Raw genomic sequence first — 20,923 nt, forward strand, 5'->3', positions numbered from 1 at the left:
CAGGCCAGCTCTGCCACGTACTGCTTCTTTAAAAGGAACTACTTAGCTTCTATATTTGTCCACTATTGGACAAACCCGTCATAAATAGTAAAGAGACCCCAATAAAGTAAAAAAGTGCATACTTACTGCCTGGACGGGTGCCGTTCCAAAATGATGCTCTGTCTCTCCCAGCTTTCAATTGACATTGTTCTGTCCCATGAGTACTACGGCATTTCAGCTGCAGACTTCACAGTTCCAGCAAATCATACAGTAACGTCTAATGGAAGTGACACAGGAGACACAGCTCCAATATCGCTGGAACGGTGCTGGTTCGGGAGGTAAGTATGTGCTTTTTTATTTTATTGGAGCCACTTTAGCATCTAAGAAGGATTTCACCAGTAGTGGACAACTCCTTTAAGTCCAGGAATGTATAACTTATAGAGAAATGCTTAGAAGTCTACGGCAAACTTATTATTTTTTGTAAACATTTTACTCTATTTTTTTGTAGTTTTACATAGAAAGTGATTTAAATATATATCCTAAATTTTAATGCATTTTTTTTACTCCTTATATCTGTCCGCATTGTTAGAAATGTTGAAAGGTAGTTTTCTGTAATTCAATCCCAAGGTAAACATTAATGTAATATTTACAACACAAAGCTAAGTGAACTAGTACTACACCTTGAGCTAAGTCTCTGATGCCACCCGGTGCCACACTTATCATTGTTTATATCATGTCACTATTTGTGAAAGAAATGATCATATATTTCAAGAATCATAAAATATGACAAACCATCAAGTATTTCTGAACAATGCCTTTTCATGAATGTATAATATGAGTAGGATGAGAATAACATAGATGCAAAAAAGGAATATTAATAATTATTTATAAAAAAAAATAGCGTAAAATCCAGTATGTAAAATGATTACATTTTATTAGTTTACTTTTTTAAAGCTGTTGTTATCATACTGATTGTGAGGTGCCACCTATAGATTGCGGGTATGGTTTATGAAGGCCGAGGTGGACAAAAAAAGTAGAGCCTCTCAGCAAAAGAACTGTATATCGAGCCCTTGCCCTTGAATGTCCTTCACCACAACTCTAATAATTGACTGTTAATTGTCATCTATGAAATTTATTAGCCCAATCCTTTGCGTTAAAGAAGCACTCTCATCAAAGTCTTTATCCTCTATATTGCAATCATGATATTATATAGCATTGTGTACTTACAATTGCTCGTTTTGCCTTTCTACCCAGTTAATTCTTCTCTTTTCTCTGCTCTATGTAGAAACAGGAAGTCTCTTTTCCCTGCATTTAGCATTCCCCTCTTCATCTCCTGACCCAGCTTCTCCCTCCTCTCACCTACCAGTGACTTTTGCAGTGACTAATGACTCATGCAGGGAAAACTGACTTCCTGTTTCTACATAAAGCTTAGAAGGATTCAGTAGCCAGGATTCAGTAGCCATGATGTCATAGACCTAATGGAAAACAGAAGAATTAACTGGGTAGAAAGGCAAAATGAGCAATTGTAAGTGCATATGATGTAATATGACGACTGCAATACATAAGTAGGATAACAATTTTGATGGGAGAAATTCTTTAAGTCCAATAAATAACGAGGGGCAGCTTCTAGATCAGAGAGGGCACCTTTTTTCTACTAGTTACCTGTGCAACTGTACAAGCTGCAGATATAAGGATTCTGGCCCTGCATTATAGGCAATGTAGTGCAGTACTGTGAGATATACAATATACACAGAGATTTTAGCTGAAGAACAAGACAGGCCTCTGTGAAACCATTAATGCCTCTGCATCAGATATAAAGTTTTCAATTTAATAATTATTTTTAGCATCAATTTATTGTGGCTTTAAAAAGACTTCAAAGCTCTTTACTAATTCTTTATTCCTACATTGCATATTGAGTTACTAAAGTTGTAGACCCACTGATAAAGGAATGTATGTTCAATTCTTACAATAACAACATGGGTCAATACTCATATTGCAAATCATTATTTCCATCCTTGTTCATTACATTAAAAAAATTAGGACCGTGCTAGTGATCAAATCGTCCATAAGGATCAATGGTATAATAGAGACGACCTGTCACCAAGACAAAAAAGCCAATTTTTACTCTTATTTTACTCCCACTGTTCCGCTGAGTAATCCACTTTTTATTTTTATTTTTTTAAAATCTGTCAGTTCCAGAGATATGGGCAATGTTATTTAGTACTATGGGGGCATGTCTTTAGACTGCTCTGTATAATTACCCTGTGAGCAATGCCCACTATGTGCCACGACTTGAGACTTATACAGTATTGTATTGTCATTGTATTGTTTCTGTTTCATTGCTATGCAATAGGTTTATCCCTTTTAGAAATTTGTCCTGTCTCTCTCCCTCTGTGTCTCCCCAGCTCTGATGTCAGTAACCCCTCCCTTCTTCCTTCTTCCTCCTGTGCCAGTGTTGTCAGTGTTGTCATGTGAGCATCATCTCTATACACAGATCTGTCTGTGCATAGAATAGTCTTTTCTACCTACTGTATTTGTGCAAAACTGCAAAAATTCAGCTTGAAAAATAAACCTTCTTCTTGAATTTTCATACATGTCTCAGCAGTCGAGTCAAGCTATCTGATGAAATCTCTTTGTGTGAGTACTGGTACATAGAGACAGCCAAGAAACAATGTCTCAAGAACCCCACACTCACAGCCTAGTTATGAAGTCAGAATAGCACCCCCTTGATAAAGACTACAAAAAGTAGGGTTAAATAAAAAGGCCCATCTCTTTAGAACTGTATGGCAGATATATATATAAAAAAAAGAATACTCAAGGGAGCAGTAGGAATATAATAAGAGCAAAAACTGTCCGCTTTTGACCCAGTAACTGCCTCTCTTTAAGCATTTAGTATTCAGTGCAGTCTTTTACCGGATTTTATAGGGTACTTATGGTTTCATCAACGACATGAGGAAATGTTGGTTTTGATCAGAGGGAGTCTGGGTACTGAGAAACCCACCATTTGCTAAAACAATAGGGCAGAAGTGCTCAGTTCCCTGGAAAGCAGAGCAAACAAAGTAGAGAGTCACAGAAAGTCCATATTCTCATAATACTGGTATCAAAGTATCTGTTATCTTTATTTTTTTTCTTTTTATTTCAGGTGATAACTCTAGAAGGTTGGGTGGACATCATGTATTTTGTCATGGATGCTCACTCATTTTACAACTTTATCTACTTTATTCTTCTAATTATAGTAAGTTTTTTGTTTTTTTTATAAATTATTTGACAGTTGCTTTCAATAAATATCTCATAATAGGTTAGGAAATGTGTTTAGTCAGTGGAGTGGATAATTTCTTGCACGTTGGTGTCTTATGTACCATAGTTTACAAATTTTTATCTTGGTTTTACAAACTTTTGTTCACACCAGGTTTGTGGTGCAAATTCAATGTACGTGTCACGAAAGTCTCCCTACATGTACGTCATAATAGCGGTGATACATGTATGAGTGTGCCATACAGTTATATGCATCACTTATTGACTCCACTAAGAAGCTATAGTCAACTATGTTTTTTAGCGCAGCCCAGAAAAAAATATATTGACCACTAACGTATGGAGTGGTATTCTTCCACGTGTCAATGGATTCTCTTATCTGTTTGTAAAAGTTGTAGGTTTTGAAGATCTGGCCACAGTTCAACATTTTGCAGAAATGTAGAAAATGTAGTACAATACACCTCACTTTTACTTTTTTGATTAGTTTGCTTGTTTTGACACCTATGTGAATGGACTTGTTTAAAGCACCGCTCCAGTGTTTTTTGTTATTTTACTGCTAGAGTGTTGCTTCAAATCTAAGTCCCCTGCCCCTACCCTCATACTCACCTTCTGGCATCTCCCCGTCTATCACCGCCGCTCCGACCTGAATGGCGCCAACAAATGTGGAAGACGCCGGAACATGAATATAAGACAGGGGGAAGGGGACTTAGGTTTAAAGCACCACTCCAGTGGTCAAAAAATACCCAGCTGGAGTGGTGCTTTAACTAATCACAAAAAAGCTGGTTCCTTCAACAACCAGTTAAAAAAAAACTGAATTTTCTGTCCTTAAACATATGTTAAAATCATTTAATAGCATAATTTTTTTATTTTTCCTCATTTCTTTAAATCATCCAATTATGATCTGTAATTAAGAAGAAGTTAGACAAGAGGATGATTTTTTAGTTAGTAAGTTGATAAGAGTTTATAAGTTAATAAGAGTTTTGTTAGTAAGAGGATGATTTTTTAGCTTACTGCTATCAAATTCTGGATGATGGAGCTCTATTTTTGTGTACTTTTTATTTACTTATATTTACCAATTATATTATGTTTATATATCGATCACTCACTCTATAAATGCACAAAGACATGGAATATATTGTTCTTCATCTACTTGCATTGACTGCATTTCCAAAACTCATTAGGGTGGTCTACATAGCTTTGGAATTAAGGCATGTTTAATTTATTGCCCCTCAGTCTTTGCTTTTCTAATGACAACTAAGGTCCTTGCCTTATTTTATAAGGGGTTTTCCACTACTATTTGACCCTCTTTCAAATGCCCTAACTTTTCCCAGCAATCACTTTCCTAATATACTTGGCAGCTGAAGGGGCCGGCACTCCAAAACATCGTCAGGACTTTTTTCACTCATTGAAAAGTAGCACCCATCAGTGACATGCTCTTCTCATTTAGTCTAATTCCAGTGCCCAGACCGGAAGTAACAGGCAGGAAGCATTGGCTGCATGACAATAAAGTCATATGACAGATGTACTCGAAATAGCAGCGCAGACAATAAAACTGCATAAGAAAAGTAATTGTTTGGAAGAGTTAAGACATATGAAAAGGGATCAAATAGTCATTGAAAACCCCTTTAACATTTTCCTGCTAGTCCTAATAAAAACATACTCCATAAAGATTTGTTCTTACTTACATTTTCTCTTGGCTCAACATATCCCAGGATGTTTGAGGCAAAATTGCCAACTTAAAAAAAAACGATTTTATGATACTAAGTCATAAGATATGTGTCTGTCTATGCTTGTTCACGCCATGGTTGTGATGTGAATTGCAGCCTATCAAAGATTTTGGTAGCATGTTCTGATATTGAATTGGATTTCTTGAGTGTGAACTTTGAGTCCTTAACCAAATTCAAGAAAATGTAAGGGTGAGCATATCTGAATTTGCATAACATTGATGGTCAGAACGCAGAGCTGAAGGACATTTCAACAAATTTTTCATGTTGAACTAGACACACAATGTAATAGTGGCTGGGCAGAGGAGTAAAATGTTTTTGTTTATTTTCCATTTCACCTCTCCGTTACAGAGATATTAGTAGTTAAAGTATGTGGCACCCAATGAGTTAAAGAGAATCTGTCAGCAGGTTTTTGCTACCCCATCTGAGAGCAGCATAATGAAGGAAAAAGACCCTGAATCCAACGATGTATTACTTAGTTTACTGGGTGCAGCCGTTCTGACACAATCAGAGTTGTCAGATTTAGCAATGCAGCAGAGCTGAGAAAGCTGCCCCCACCCACACCTGGCTCTCCATGTTCAGTGTCTATAGACAATGAGCTGCTTATCACAGAAGGGGGCGGAGTTGGACCAGTAACCTGGTGTGTCCCAGCAATGATAAGCTCCTGGTGCTAAAACAATCATTGCAAGTAAACAAAAGGATGGAGCTTGATAAGAGGCATTGCTGAAATCTGGGTTTTAACCCCTACCTCATGCTATCTTCAGATTACATAGAAAAAACCTGCTGACAGGCTCCATTTATCTTTTGTTAAGTCCAAGTGGGTGTTACCGGATAGCAACTGATACAGGGAGAACTAGACGCCCCTTGGGAAAAGTATCTAATAACACCCACTTGGACTTAAAGGGCTGTCCAGCCCAAATCGATTAGTCTGCAGTCACTCTGTGTGACTTATGAATCCCCCCCAGCACACGCTGGTTTCTGACCCAGGACTGCAGAGTATGTATGTGACGCGCCCCCTGGGCCCGTGTTGTTTGGGGGATTACCCGGAGCCGGATCAGATGGGGGGGGGTTGTAGTCTCCGAGTGGCGGTGACCCGGTCCGTGCCCAGGGTGTCAAGCTCAGTGTGTGGCAGTCCTTATAGATGTTACTAGATGTTCTTTTATGTCGACTACGCCACCCGTTGAATTGCGGTCAATACGGCCGCCGCTGCAGCAGGGTCCGCTGAGGCTGGTGATGTGTGTGCAGCTCAGGTAGTATAACCCCCAACGGGAGGGGTATAGCCTCAGGGGGTCAGGTGTAGAGGATGGTGGTTGTGGAGGTGCAGTGAGGATGGTAATGAGACTCAGAGTCGGGCTGTGCAGTTCAGGGTTTTTACTTACTGCTGTTGTTCTGGTCACTCCGGCCTTGAGTGACCGCCCGAGCCGTGCTGCGTCCACCAGGTCCTGGACTCGGCCAACCCCCAGGTGATTCTGGAGCGTGGTCCTGAGCTCCCTTTCTGACTTGTCCTTCTCTCTGGCCTTCCCCACCAGGGATCCACCTAAGTCCGGCTCCCTCGGGCCTCTTGTTGGTAAACCCTTGTCTCTGGGTTCCCTGACCCTATTCTTGGTTTGCCTTCCGGGTGGATTTAGTGGGTGGTCGTGGCAGATCCTGCCCACGACTTCCAGTCTCTGGCTAAGGATTAGGGCCCTCCACCAGCTTGGGATCCGGTACCCTTGTGCCAACTCTTCACCCTCTGATCTAATCTTGGGTTCTTGGAGTTCTCTCTTCTCCCCCTCTGGGTCCTTCTTTCTCCTCTCTCTCTCTGGGCCTTGGAGCTGCTCTCCTCCTCTGCTCTCTTCCTCTGACTCACTCTACCAAAGACTGACAGACTGACTGACCCTGATCTAAGATGGTTCCCACCTTATATACTCCCTCTATGTGTGAGCTCAGGTGACCAGCACCCAATGAGCTCCTAGCACTACCCAGACTGCTCCCCCTATCTGCCCCTACACTACTGGGATGTTCCACCCCCCTCCCACTCCAGCCAGGGACAGACACTGTTGTACCTGCACATTTCTCTAGTGGGAGTACCATTGATCTGTCCCCCGGAAATGGGATGTATGTAGTGCATGCAGCCTACTGAGCTCAGTTCCACACTCCATCCTTACCCGGGAGTGGAATACCACACCTCTGGCTGAGGTGTAATACCCCTGTAGCAGCCGAATCCTCAGGGTGCTACATTCCCCCCTGGTAAATCACAGCACGTCCTCGGGCTGTAAGAGAATAAACATCCAAAACGTACAAATTTTTTTCATAAACCATAAACATATAAAACATATAAACATTATCAGCAGCATAATAAATATTCTTGTTCCTCCGGCCACGGGACAACTTGTGACCGGGTAAAGTGCAACAGTCTCTTCAAGAAAAACAGTTTCCTATAAAACCGGTAGGGGGCGCCTTAGGAAGCGCAACTATATACAAGGGAAGGTATGGCCGCTCTCAGTCCTCGGCCAGGTAATGGGAATAGGGACACACGGGTTAACAGTTCACTCTTGTCCCAACGGGGACATATTTAAAGCAGCAACAGTTCACTGTACCCCGATGGGTAACTATTTACAGTCTCTTTACCGTACTTTAACGACGGCGTCCTCCTGTTCCTTCTTTATCTTCAGACCCGTCCGGGTCCTCTTGCTCCTCCTCACACCGCAGCTCCTCCTCCGTCAGGCGATGTACATGGAGGGCGTAGGGTCCTTTGGCACACTTGTGCCGGGTGAAGGTGACCTCGTCCCCTACATACAGGTCACGACCTCTGTGTCCCTCCGGCAGATGGCTTTCTACGTCTCTGCGGGTGACAAAGACGTCGCCGGGGGTATGATGGTCTCTTATGAAGCCCCACCCATGCTGCAGGTTGAATTTAATCACAGTCCCGGTGGTACGGGGACCATGAGCTGCACGGGGATCTCTCCTGGTCCGGCTCTTCTGCTCCGCGCTCCTTATCTGTGCTTGCTGTTCCCGGACCCGCCTCTCTCTCCGCTCCTTCTCGAAGACCTCGAGCTGCTGGCGGCAGCACTCTGCACGCTCCGCTGCGGCCGCCCGAGTCTCCTGAGTGAACCCCATGAGGTCTCCTCCGGTGGGGTCCCACTCAAACTGTGCCTCCTCTAGCGGGGGCTGGGTCCTCCTGACGGGCTTCGGAGCCGGAATCAGGGGCTCACACAGGGGCCTCGCCCTTTGGAGTTCCAGTTGGTAGTACTCCTGGGGCCATATGAAGGGCTGCCCATCCGGGCACGTATGCTGGGCGAACAGGTCCTCACCCAGGTGCGGTACTTTAGGTGTTATGGGCGCTGTGGTGGTAGCGGCGCCCGGGTTGACCAGGCCTTGCGACCAGGCTTGGGGCACGCTAAAGGAAAAGGGCACCGTAAGAACGGCGGCGCCCGTGGTTACTCGGCCCTGCGACCAGGCTGGTGGCTCCGCGGAGGTAGGGGGCGCTGTTGGAATGGCGGCGCCCGGGTGTACTAGGCCTTGCGACCAGGCCGATGGTATTTCCTGCTTTGCCGCGCTCAGGGTCGAAGCGCGTGACGTCACAGGGGTCGCGGCCGCGGGTTCTGCTTGAGGCCTAGTCCGGCACGGTGACGATGCAGCGACGGGCACGGCAGGGGGAATTTCGGGCTCTGCGACGGGGAGCTGGGACAGGTACACGGTTTCTCGGCTCGGGGTAGAGACGTCCCCTTTACCTGCCTCCGTCCGTTCAGCTCCCTCCTCGGCGCCGTCTCCGGCCTTCACTCCTCCTGCACCATCCTCAGAGGCGGTCTGTCTCCTCGTCTCGGGTGGCGTGCTCCACTGACAGGTTCCGGTCTGCTGGGCCATCTCACGGCTCCACTCCGTCAGCGTGTCTTGCTGCACCTGGGCCATCCTCCGTGCGAGGCCCTCCAGCGCGGTCTGTGCACACTCCCGGTCTCGGGGGAGCTGTGCTAGGATCTCCACTAAGCCTAGTGGGGTTGTTGCTTGCAGCAGGCTCCTGACCACTGGGTCGGTGCTGCCTGTCTCTCCCTCCATCTCCGGGTACGCTTTCTCTGGACTCCTCTCCAGACTTCTTGTCTCCGGGTGCGCTCTCTCCAGACTGCTCCAGGCGACACCCATCTTTGCTCTCTTGTTCCGTCTCCGCCCACATTGAGGGTGGTCCCGGGGCAACTTTGTGATTGTCAGTTCCAGGGGCAGTTCTCTCACGCTGATGGACACTTCCAGCATCACAGTCTCTGTTGGTGGGCGCGGTTTCCGCTTTTGGCGCCATTCTTCGACCTGGCCCACGATGGGAGGTGGCCTTTTGCCACCCTCTGGCACGCCCATAATGGCGTCCGCTCTTCCAAGGCGGGAAATCTTTGGAAATGGCGGGAATCGTCTCCCAGTGGCGGGAAACTCCATGGATGGCGGGAAAAAGCTGCAAATGGCGGACAACCGGCGGGAAACGACCTGTGATGGGGTCCGTTGGCGGGGACCCTCCGGAACCGGCGGGAGACTTCTTTTTAAGGTAACGGTGAACTTCTCTTCAGGCACGCAGTACCCGGTTGTTGCGGGCACGTTATCCTGCCGACTACGCCAAAGTTGACGCGCCCCCTGGGCCCGTGTTGTTTGGGGCATTACCCGGAGCCGGATCAGATGGGGGGGGGGTTGTAGTCTCCGAGTGGCGGTGACCCGGTCCGTGCCCAGGGTGTCAAGCTCAGTGTGTGGCAGTCCTTATAGATGTTACTAGATGTTCTTTTATGTCGACTACGCCACCCGTTGAATTGCGGTCAATACGGCCGCCGCTGCAGCAGGGTCCGCTGAGGCTGGTGATGTGTGTGCAGCTCAGGTAGTATAACCCCCAACGGGAGGGGTATAGCCTCAGGGGGTCAGGTGTAGAGGATGGTGGTTGTGGAGGTGCAGTGAGGATGGTAATGAGACTCAGAGTCGGGCTGTGCAGTTCAGGGTTTTTACTTACTGCTGTTGTTCTGGTCACTCCGGCCTTGAGTGACCGCCCGAGCCGTGCTGCGTCCACCAGGTCCTGGACTCGGCCAACCCCCAGGTGATTCTGGAGCGTGGTCCTGAGCTCCCTTTCTGACTTGTCCTTCTCTCTGGCCTTCCCCACCAGGGATCCACCTAAGTCCGGCTCCCTCGGGCCTCTTGTTGGTAAACCCTTGTCTCTGGGTTCCCTGACCCTATTCTTGGTTTGCCTTCCGGGTGGATTTAGTGGGTGGTCGTGGCAGATCCTGCCCACGACCTCCGGTCTCTGGCTAAGGATTAGGGCCCTCCACCAGCTTGGGATCCGGTACCCTTGTGCCAACTCTTCACCCTCTGATCTAATCTTGGGTTCTTGGAGTTCTCTCTTCTCCCCCTCTGGGTCCTTCTTTCTCCTCTCTCTCTCTGGGCCTTGGAGCTGCTCTCCTCCTCTGCTCTCTTCCTCTGACTCATTCTACCAAAGACTGACAGACTGACTGACCCTGATCTAAGATGGTTCCCACCTTATATACTCCCTCTATGTGTGAGCTCAGGTGACCAGCACCCAATGAGCTCCTAGCACTACCCAGACTGCTCCCCCTATCTGCCCCTACACTACTGGGATGTTCCACCCCCCTCCCACTCCAGCCAGGGACAGACACTGTCGTACCTGCACATTTCTCTAGTGGGAGTACCATTGATCTGTCCCCCGGAAATGGGATGTATGTAGTGCATGCAGCCTACTGAGCTCAGTTCCACACTCCATCCTTACCCTGGAGTGGAATACCACACCTCTGGCTGAGGTGTAATACCCCTGTAGCAGCCGAATCCTCAGGGTGCTACATATGAGTTACACATACTCCAAGCCAGAGCCCGTCCAGTGGGTGCAGCCTCGCTCCATACACTTGTATTGAGTGAGGCCGCGACACAACTAGTGACGCGGCCGTCCAGTGGGCACGGCCAACTACAGGGCACGGCCTCGCACTATAAAGTGTATGGAGCGAGGCTGCGCCCACTGGACGGGCTCTGGCCGGGAGTATGTATGCTGGCTCAGAAACCTGTGAATCCCCGCAGCGCACAGTGCATGTGCTGGGGGGATTCATAAGTCTGCAGTCACACATAGTAACTGCAGACGTATCAGTTTGGACTGGACAATCCCTTTAACTAACGTTAACTCGTTGGGTGACAAATACTTAGACTGCTAATATCTCCACAATGGAGAGGCGAAATTAAAAACAAACACAAACGTTTTATTCCGCTCTTCAGCCAATATTACATTGTGTGTCCAGTTCAACACGTGAAATTTGGTGAAAAGTTCTCCTTACCTGTCACCTCTCTTGACATACAGTTTTAGTAAATAATTGTTTTTTCACAGTATATAACGATTCTGGAGCATCTTTTCTTAGAATTCTGTGTTGTGCGGTTCTTCTGTTAGGATATGTGCACGCAGCATCTCTTTCAGGTACGCCGGCGGTTTGCCTGAAAGAGCAGAAAATGCAAAGAGCAGAGAAAAGAGGCTCCAGAATTGTTACATTGCAGAGATTACAATGATTTACTATGACAAGCTTGTCAGGAGAGCTGAACGGTCCTCCTTCATGTTTCCTAGAGGAAATGGGAAATTTCTTGATTCATACCAATGAACCCATGAGCTCATGGACCCCAACAGAGAATATATTGTTACTATTTATCGCTCTTTTTTAAGCAATAACCTAAGTCAAACTATAAACGTGTGAGCTGGATGTATGAGCAATGAACACACAGTTTTCTATTCTCTACAAGAGACCCTGGCAGGCATCCAAGACTGCTGTCCTGGCTGCACAATGAGTGGCATCCTCCTCTGCATTGTATTTTTATGTTAATGAACAGGGCCTTAACAAAAAGTATATTTCCAATCTAAAATGCAAAGTAAAATGAATGTTGAAGGCTTTCAAATGTTGGCTAGGTTCACATCATGTTTGGCATCAACTTTCGGCCTATACATTAACAAATTCTTCTGATGTATTATCTAATATGCCCACCATACCACAAGCACACATCCTGCATAGAGATATTGTACAAATCCAGCCCTTCACTGCCATGGGCTATAAGTGGTTGACAATTAGGCCAACATTTGCTGGGTCTACAAAAAGATAATTATCTGTTACCATATGCCTCCCTCAGTATTAAAAAAAGTGAACTAGAAAATGTAGCTGTGCTAGAAGTTTTTAAAGGGGACCTATACGTCCAATATGTTGGCAAGGTTTTATAAAGCAGATTGATACATAGTTTTCTTGGAATCGATTAATTATAACACATCACTAATATAAATTTCTGTACATTCTGGGATTAGGAGCCCAATAGGCGGTGATCTAACATCCTGCTCTGTATGACTGAGCATAGTGAGATAGCTTTCAGCGAGTAAGACCACCCATTGGACTCCTAAACTCTAAAGTAAAAGATCAAAAATTGTACTAGCTTTATTTATTATGTAAAAATATTCCAGCAATGTATTACTTACTGAGCTGACTGCTGTCATTTTGATAAAATCCCTGTTTTATTTGCTGCAGATCTCCCTGTTCTCTGAATGCTGAGCTTGCTATAACCCCGCCAAACCACTGATTGACAGCTTTCTGTCCATGTACAGTGTACACAGCTGCCAATCAGCAGGTTTACTAGTCCTCTAATGATAATCTCCTACTGAAAAAAACAGTAATTTTATCAAAACTACAGCAAGCAGCTTAGTAACTGACACATCACTGGAATTAGGCTCTTTATCTACATTATGCTGCTGTCAGATTAGGTGGCAAAAACCTGGTGACAGATTCACTTTAACTATTTATTCTGTCTGCTCTATCTCATTCATCAGCTCTAACCTCTTGAATATACTGAATCAAATACAAGTAATTTCTGCTCCCTAATATTCAGATCCCTATCATTTCATGCCACAAGGCTCCATACCAATAACTTGCAATATTTTGTATAATACAAACTATATAAGGAAATTTAGTGACACAGCCTAATGAACTGGGTATTAGAAAATAGCATGAAATCAACTGTTCCCAAAAAGTAGGTAAGACTACTACTTATTGTAACATATTACAGTCATATTGCAATTGTTGTGCATATAAAGTAGATCTTCATAATTGTCTTGTACTAATTACCGAACTGCTTTAAATTTCTTTAGATTGGATCATTTTTCATGATCAACCTATGTCTAGTGGTCATAGCTACTCAGTTTTCCGAAACTAAGCAGCGGGAGAGCCAACTTATGAAGGAACAGCGAGTCCGGTTTCTTTCCAATGCAAGCACATTGGCCAGCTTCTCGGAGCCTGGCAGTTGTTACGACGAGCTTCTCAAGTATTTGGTGTATGTGACTCGTAAGGCCAGTAAGAGGCTTGTCCAGCTCTACAGAGCAGCAGTCTTTAAACTTGGTTTCACATCTAGTCCTGCAGTGAAGAGCACCAACGAAAAACCAAATCGCAAGCACAGGAGAAGAAGGTCTTCAGTGCACCATCTAATCCATCACCATCACCATCACCATCATCATTATCACCTGGGGAACGGCAGCCTGAGAGCACCACAGGCCAGCCCAGAGCTTAGCGAAGTGGAAACCAATTCTCCTCATAATGGAACTAGACTAATGCTATCGTTTTCTGGAGCTCCGACCTCCCCCATTGCTTCAGCCTCCAACACACAATCCATTCACAGCATTTACCATGCCGATTGCCATCTTGAACCTGTGCATTGCGTGCCCGTCTTTGCCCAGCCTGGCACAGTTGTGGCAAATCCTGAGGTTCTCCAAACAAGTATTGTAGGAAATAAAAACTATCCTACCGTACACCCAAGTGTGTCACCAGAGTTACAGAAGAAAACAGAACAAGGGGAAGATTCAGAGAGCCTTGTGGTCACAAGTGACCCCAGCATTTACACGGGGCCAATATACAGTTCAATGAACAGGCTGCTAGAGAACCAGAGTACAGGTAGGAGAAATATATTCACATTTTCGACAGCAAGAAGCATCTATTATTTTAATGTATGGATTCTGGGTGTTTTACAGGTGTTGCCCTGCAAGTGAAAAAAGTTTTTTTTTAAAAGGTCTCAGACTTGTATAAAAAAAAAAAAAAGTACTTATTATTAGTGTTGAGTGAATTTGTTCGGCATTTCAAATTCGGGTTTGTGTTCGGGGTTCCGACTTGTTTGTGCCAAAAAATCGGCTCCACCCATGAACATCCCTGAATTGCCACGCTGTGGCGCAGATGTTATCAAATTCAACACTACTTATTATCCACATCGATCTATTGGAGTTCCCTTTCTGAAACGTATACGGTTCCTGCTAGTGTCTACTCTCTGGTCCCAACTCAACACGCAGGAAATGCAAAACTCTTTCAGCCAATCACTAGCTGCAGGGGTTATACATACCAGTTAGTGATTGGCTGAACGGGTATTTCCTGCCATTTCAGGGCCTGGAACTAGAGACCAGGTCACAGAGGGAACTGCAAGGGATTAGTGAGGGTAATTATCACTTCTTCAAAATTTTTATTCCAGAGTGAGCCCTTTTAAAAATAATTTTTATTCGCAGGACAACCCATTTTATGAGTTCAGATGGTCCATAATTATTATTTATACTGTTTGTCTGTCTTTCTTTTCTGTCTGTCCGAATGTTTGATTGGAGTCTGAGAATGTTCTGTGAACAAAGAATACTGGTAACTAGTGGATGATACGGTGCCTCACCTTAAAGGTGATTGGGTGCTTCTCTTGTTTAATGCTTGCCAGGTTGCCAAGAGAGACCGTCATTGTCTGTCTCAGCCGGAATTAGTTAAACTTCACAAGCATGCAAGCAGGCGAGTGATTATTATTACATATATAATTTTATTTATAATTAGGCTAACTATTAAACTTCTCTTGCACCTTTAAAGGGGTTCTCCTGGAATAGAAAAAATATATATAACTAAAGGAAATGTTATTATAAATAGATTCTTTAATACATTATGGAATTGTGATCCACCGCGGCTCTTAACATGTTAAATGCCGCTGTCAATCTCTGATAGTGGCATTTAACATGACTGCGCCAGAAGCGCATGATTAGCTCCCCCCATCGGTGCGCCCGTCACATGATCGCAGGCCAACAATGGGCTGGCATGACAGCCCAGGGTCTGCAGGAGACCCCCGTAGTTGTCATTGCCGAACTGCTGTGGCAGGCGTTGATAGCAGATGAGCACTTTGCTGAAGCCCTGCTATGTATAACACAGGCGATCAAATGATCGCAGCTTCTAGTCCCCCACAGAGACTTTAAAAGTCAGTAAAAAGTTTAAAAAAAAGTTTTAAAAAAATATAGAAAAAAAATAAAAATTATAAAAGTTCAAATCACCCCCCTTTCGCCTCATTCAAAAAAAATAGTAAAAAAAAATGCACATATTTGGTATCGCAGCATTCAGAATTGCCTGATCTACCAATATATAAAAATAGTTAATTCGATGAGTAAACGGCTTAAGGAGAAAAAAAATCAAAACACCAGAATTACCATTTTTTTGGCCGTTGCAAAATTGCAATGAGAGGCGGTCAAAACATTGTATCTACCCCAAGATGGTATAAAAAATGATAGCTCAGGGTGCAAAAAATAAGCCCTCACACAGCCGCAGATCCAAAAAATGAAAACGCTACGGGTCTCAAAAAATAACGTCATTTTTTTTTTTTACAAACTTTAGATTTTTTTTCATTACATAAATTAAAAAAAAAAACTATCCATGTTTGGTATCTACGTACTTGTAATGACCTGAAGAATCATAATGGTAGGTCAGTTTTAGCATTTAGTGAACACTGTAAAAAAAAAACAGTTGTGGAATTTTTTTCCCATTTTTTAGTACACGATATGGTAAAATCAATGGTGTTGTTCAAAATTACAACCACGTCCAGCAAAAAACAAGTCCTCACATGGCCATATTGACAGACAAAGAGAAAAAATTATGACTCTGAGAAGAAGGGGAGCAAAACACGAAACGCAAAAAACGAAAAACCCAAGGTGCTGAAGGGGTTAAATGTATTTAGGAAATTATTTATAATGACATTTTAGTTAGTTTATTTATTTTTTTCCTATTCCCCGATAACCCCTTTAAGCCAAGCAGCTTGCTGAAGACCCTCCACAGTGGTCCTACGATAGATGTATGGATGCATGCTGGCATACATGCATGCTTTGCTTTGGCATATAAATGTAAATAATTTATACTCTCACCAAATATGCAGTCAAGTGGGGATATAATTTCCATGCATGCTATAACAGCACTTCACCACTAATTATACCAAAATCACTACTGAAAGCATGGATTGAGATTCCCATCGAAATTATTCCTAGCCATATTCACAACAATGCGTAAAGGGGATGCATCACCATGATCACCCCTCTTAGAAGCAGACTTGTTCATCACTTGGTCTTTATATATCCCCTATCCGATCTGTTTGGCCTTACATTGCCTCTGCAGTGGCCACTGTTGGAGAAACAGAGTATTGCATGCTGGTCATTCAAATAAATGGTTGGCCATGTAATAGGAAAGGCTAAGTGCACCTAATTTACTCTGCTCGCCCCTAGAGGGAGTCTAAGGTAATTATTCAGAATATTTAATATAATCCATTTTATCCTATAAATTAGTTTTTATCCAATATATTTTAGTAGTATTATTTCAGTAAAAGGCATTACAAATAGATTTTTTTCACCTCTATAGATTATTAATATTTTTGTACAGGCCATGGTGAAAATTGCAAGATTTATATTTTTATTTTTAATACAGATTGTGATATAAAAAACAAATTTTGGCTATCATTTCTCATGATAGCTTCTAATTAATTGAAATAATTAAATATTAATCACCCCCAGTAATATTCAAATGTTAATCTATGGTAATTGTAATTGTCAGCCTTATTAGAGGTACTGTAAATAATAATAAACTTTAGTAGAAGAGATCTAACAATATTCTTCATATACTTCTTAGATTTATGGTCTTATATTTTGCCAGCCACATAGTCCTCAATGAGTTACATAGGAAAAAAATGATATTAGTGCAGGAAAAAAATGTTCATCAGAAATGTTCCATGATATCTCGGGGAACAAATTATGTAAAAAAAACAGACGGACATTAAGGCCCTTCCAGGCCTGGTCATTAATGGGTTAATAAGCGTTACACTGAAGAAGAGACGTAAACCAGTGCAATTTAAGGGAATCTCAGGCTCACAAAGGTCTTGGTCAAATGGTGCATGGGGAGGGTTTCCCCGTGGTCCACTACCAGGTGACTTAATACCTCAGTGAGTAGAAGATGTGTGTGGTCCCTAAACTATTATTTGGGATTCCATGAAGTATAGTAGGTTCACTTTATAACTGATCTTCTGTTAAAGGGAATCAGTCAGCAGGTTATTGCTATGTAATCTGAGAGCAGCACGAGGTAGGGATAGAAGCCCTGTTTCCTGTGATGTATCACTTAGTTTACATAGTTGAGATAGAATCACAGTTTTCTGTGCTACAGATCTAGCAGAGCTTAGAATATTGAGCCCTGTGAAACTCCGTCCACAGCACTAAATGGCAGTGGTGGGGGCGTGGTTGGACACTTAGTCCTGTAGTGATAATCTCCTGTTGATAAATTACTGATTATATGGAAACAACAGCACACAACCTGTGACACATCACCGGGTCACAGCCCCTATATCATACTACTCTCAGATTACATAGCAAACACCTGCTGACAGATTCCCTTTAATGAACAACTTCCAAATGGAAAATGTGGCTAGCTCACACATAGCCCGCCCTAACTTAAAAGTTTCATAAGCCTAAAAAAAAAGCTCAGAAAAGTAAATCAAATAAATAGTGCTACTTCTGCCAATCACATATGGTTCTGGTGGCTCTTCTATGCTGAAGACATTTGAGATAAGCATTCAGTGATGTTCTTGTTCATTTTGCCATAAGCCTTGTACTATGAAACATTTTGGGCTTTATCTAAAGCCTAAACTTTGTATGACTAGGACTTACTACCAAATGAACAAGAACACCATTGAAAGTTGATGTCTCAAGTTCTTCTTTTTTGGTTATTTCTCAGAAAGCTGAGAAGTGATCCATTAGGATAGACTTTTGCATGTTTTCATTTATGAGATGGTTGGCACTGATTCCAACTTTCCTTTTTGACAAGAGAAGAGAAGACAATGATCATCAGGACATTATTCTCAGCTTCCCGTCAGTTACACATCCACATTATAGTTAGTTCCTACCCCAACTTTAAAACTGCTTGAACTGCAAAACTTCTGAAGATAAGTTACTATTTAGGCTTAAAATCTCTGTTAAGGCTATGTTCAACTACGTTGCGTTTTTGCGGCATTTTTTTCTTCAGGCAAAACCTGCTCTCTTGGCAGTAAAGAAGCTGCTTACAAAAAGCAGGTTTTACTGCATTTCTTGCTGCATTTTCGATGCATTTTTTGATGCATTTTTAAGGATCCCAAAGTTCAGCTTTGCTGAGGCAAAGCATGAACACAGGTCACCAATGAAAGACAAATGTGCAACAATAAAACCATTTTTTGGACAAAGGGCAAGTTAATAAAATTATTAAGTGGAGAAAGATTTTTATGTCTGTAAAAATAGTGACTATTCTGAACAAAAAAGTTCATATGAGTTGATGAAAAAATGCAAAATTACAAATGTAACAGCGGGGGGAGGTGAATTGGTCTGGAATAGTTTACATTGGTAGAGCATTTTGTAGGACACTGTTTACTTTCACATTTGATCAGCCCTTCAATTGGTCAGGTATTGTTCAATTTCACACCTTAGTCAGCCAATGTTTACTTTGCATGCATCACTAATTTAATTAAACGGTAGTAATCCTAACTGCCATGCTAATGTGAGAGCACCAAGACATTATGGTTTAAACTTGGGAAAATCACAAAAAGAAATGACGTTCACATACTGCTGTACATGCTTTTTTCCACTAAAAATGCAGCAAAATCTGATACCTGTGAATACAAAATTGGCTAGCAACATAACAAAAAATAGTGAGTCACGCTTCCAAACAGAAAGTGACACGAGTCACTAGGAAACCTACTCCAAAGGAATCATGTATAAAGTAGGAGGGCAAATGGAATTCACAGGTTTTATGAATATACAAAATTTGTTTATTAAATACAATGGATTGATAAAACAAGTTGGTAAAGTAGTAATGACAGACAGTGCTTCCACACCAAACAGCATAACAACCAAGACATTAAATCATTAAGAAGACAAGTGCAAAACCGGTGGATAACCCATCCCAGAGAGCCCCAAAACAATCATAAGTTAAGTAGTGCATGCAAGGAAAAGTCCCTATAGTTGTTGAAATTTGGGTACCAGGGGGAATAGAGGATCTTAGCTGAATGGAGGTACCGCCATGTAAGGTTGCCGCTAGTGAGGTGGATCTTGGAGGGAGGGATAGAAATAGCCCGACGCGCGTTTTGCTTTGTCAAGGGTCGCGTTTTCCAATTCAGTCAGGAAAAAAACAATGTGTGTGCATGAGATTTCTGAAATGCAGCTTTTAATTCGCATAAACTTGCATAAAAAAAACCGCAGCAAAAACGCAACGTGTGAACATAGCCTAAATGTAATTTTCAAAAGTTACTTTTGGGTTGTAGTATAGAGTATCCAGTTGCAGTGTTATAACTTCACTAATAATCAACATTTTAGACAAAAGCTAACAGTAAAATCTATAGTGGTACCCACACAGCTCCAAAGGATTTGTGTAATATAGGAACAGGAGCCACTGTATGTTGTGTGTAATAGTGTGTTAATGCTGTATCACATATAGATACAGCACTGCTTTACTTGTGACATGGTGTTGAGTCTTTATTTTGCTTTGCTATGAATGTAAGGATTTTTTATTATTATTTACATTTTGCACTTTTTCACAATTACACTGTATGTGAGATGCATGAGTAGCAATTTGTTACTTGCTGCTCACTGAGATTTTGGGAAAGCTTTGTTATTTTCATCAGTTCCATATGACTTTAGGTATCTGCAAAGGATCCTGTAAAATCTCGGTCCAAGCTGCAACTCCTGAAATTGAATCCTTAGATCCAGAAATATGTTCTCACTGCAAAGAGCCAGAGGTGCCCGACAACGACGACATGGAGTCTGACAGTGATGGAGGCTACGAGTTTAGTCAAGATACTCAGTGCAATGAGAAAATTGAACAAAAAAAGGGAAAGACGTTAACAAAGAGCCCCACTAAGCTGATGAAGGCGTGCAAAATGGTGTGCGAGACATTTAGAAAGATTGTAGACAGCAAATACTTTGGCCGAGGTATAATGATTGCTATCCTAATAAATACTCTGAGCATGGGGATTGAATATCACGAACAGGTAAGGTGTTTAAAACGTTTGTGTTTCTGTCGTTTGTATGCCATGGTTACAGATGAATACACATGTTAAAAATTAAAGTGGATATGTTACCTTACCAGATTATACAATACAAACTGTATACATTATTAAATATATCTCTTAGACCTCTTAGGTACTTACTTTGGAAATCCATGTTAGAATGGCTGTATAATCCTGACATTAAAATGAGTCCAGCTGAAGAGTTGTAGATCTCATGACAAGGCCAAGCATATTTAGCCTCTGCCCACCCAGCTTGATTAACAGCTGCAGCTTGTACTGAGCAGTGTAAGATCTCAGCAGGGGGGAGGGACTCTAAGGAGCAATAAATCAAGTTTGATGGGTGAAGATTTACTATAAACTTTAGAAAAAACAGATGTGACAAAAGCTCTTAAAAACCTCTACATTTAGTATCAACAGCTGCAAAGAAAAGAGATCCTCCAAACTTGGATTTTCCCCCAAGTTCCCCAATATTAATTATTTCTAGAATCAAACTAAATTCTAACCATCTTGTTTCTTATGGAGTTAGGTGTAAGCGTCTATCCTTAACCCCTTAATGGCCCCAGGCCATCACGCCCAGTTCAGTGAGGGCTCCGGCAGTGAGCTCGCACTGAACCGGGCACATGTCAGCTGATTTATACAGCTGACATGTGCCCGCAACA

The 20,923-nt window shown here is 42.8% G+C and overlaps 1 protein-coding gene and 1 long non-coding RNA gene across 8 annotated transcripts in view; one reads left to right on the forward strand and one right to left on the reverse strand.

Moving 5' to 3' along the window:
- Positions 1 to 20,923, forward strand: part of CACNA1G (calcium voltage-gated channel subunit alpha1 G) — a 464,209-nt gene that overhangs the window by 273,773 nt on the left and 169,513 nt on the right. For all 7 annotated transcript variants that reach the window (XM_073684087.1, XM_073684094.1, XM_073684091.1 and 4 more), the window contains exons 7-9: positions 3,122 to 3,214; positions 13,072 to 13,867; positions 19,897 to 20,246. In XM_073684087.1, the coding sequence (XP_073540188.1) occupies positions 3,122 to 3,214; positions 13,072 to 13,867; positions 19,897 to 20,246 (1,239 nt within the window). The remainder of the gene's footprint in view (positions 1 to 3,121; positions 3,215 to 13,071; positions 13,868 to 19,896; positions 20,247 to 20,923) is intronic.
- The window catches only part of LOC141272910 (uncharacterized), a 48,610-nt gene that overhangs the window by 5,357 nt on the left and 22,330 nt on the right, over positions 1 to 20,923 (reverse strand). Inside the window, exon 2 of the long non-coding RNA XR_012322039.1 lies at positions 1,207 to 1,454. This is a non-coding gene — a long non-coding RNA (uncharacterized lncRNA). The remainder of the gene's footprint in view (positions 1 to 1,206; positions 1,455 to 20,923) is intronic.

This window comes from Phyllobates terribilis, unplaced genomic scaffold (assembly GCF_046119375.1).
Source record: "Phyllobates terribilis strain yellow unplaced genomic scaffold, ASM4611937v1 Scaffold_5__5_contigs__length_657084704, whole genome shotgun sequence".
Taxonomy (NCBI): Eukaryota; Metazoa; Chordata; class Amphibia; order Anura; family Dendrobatidae; genus Phyllobates; species Phyllobates terribilis.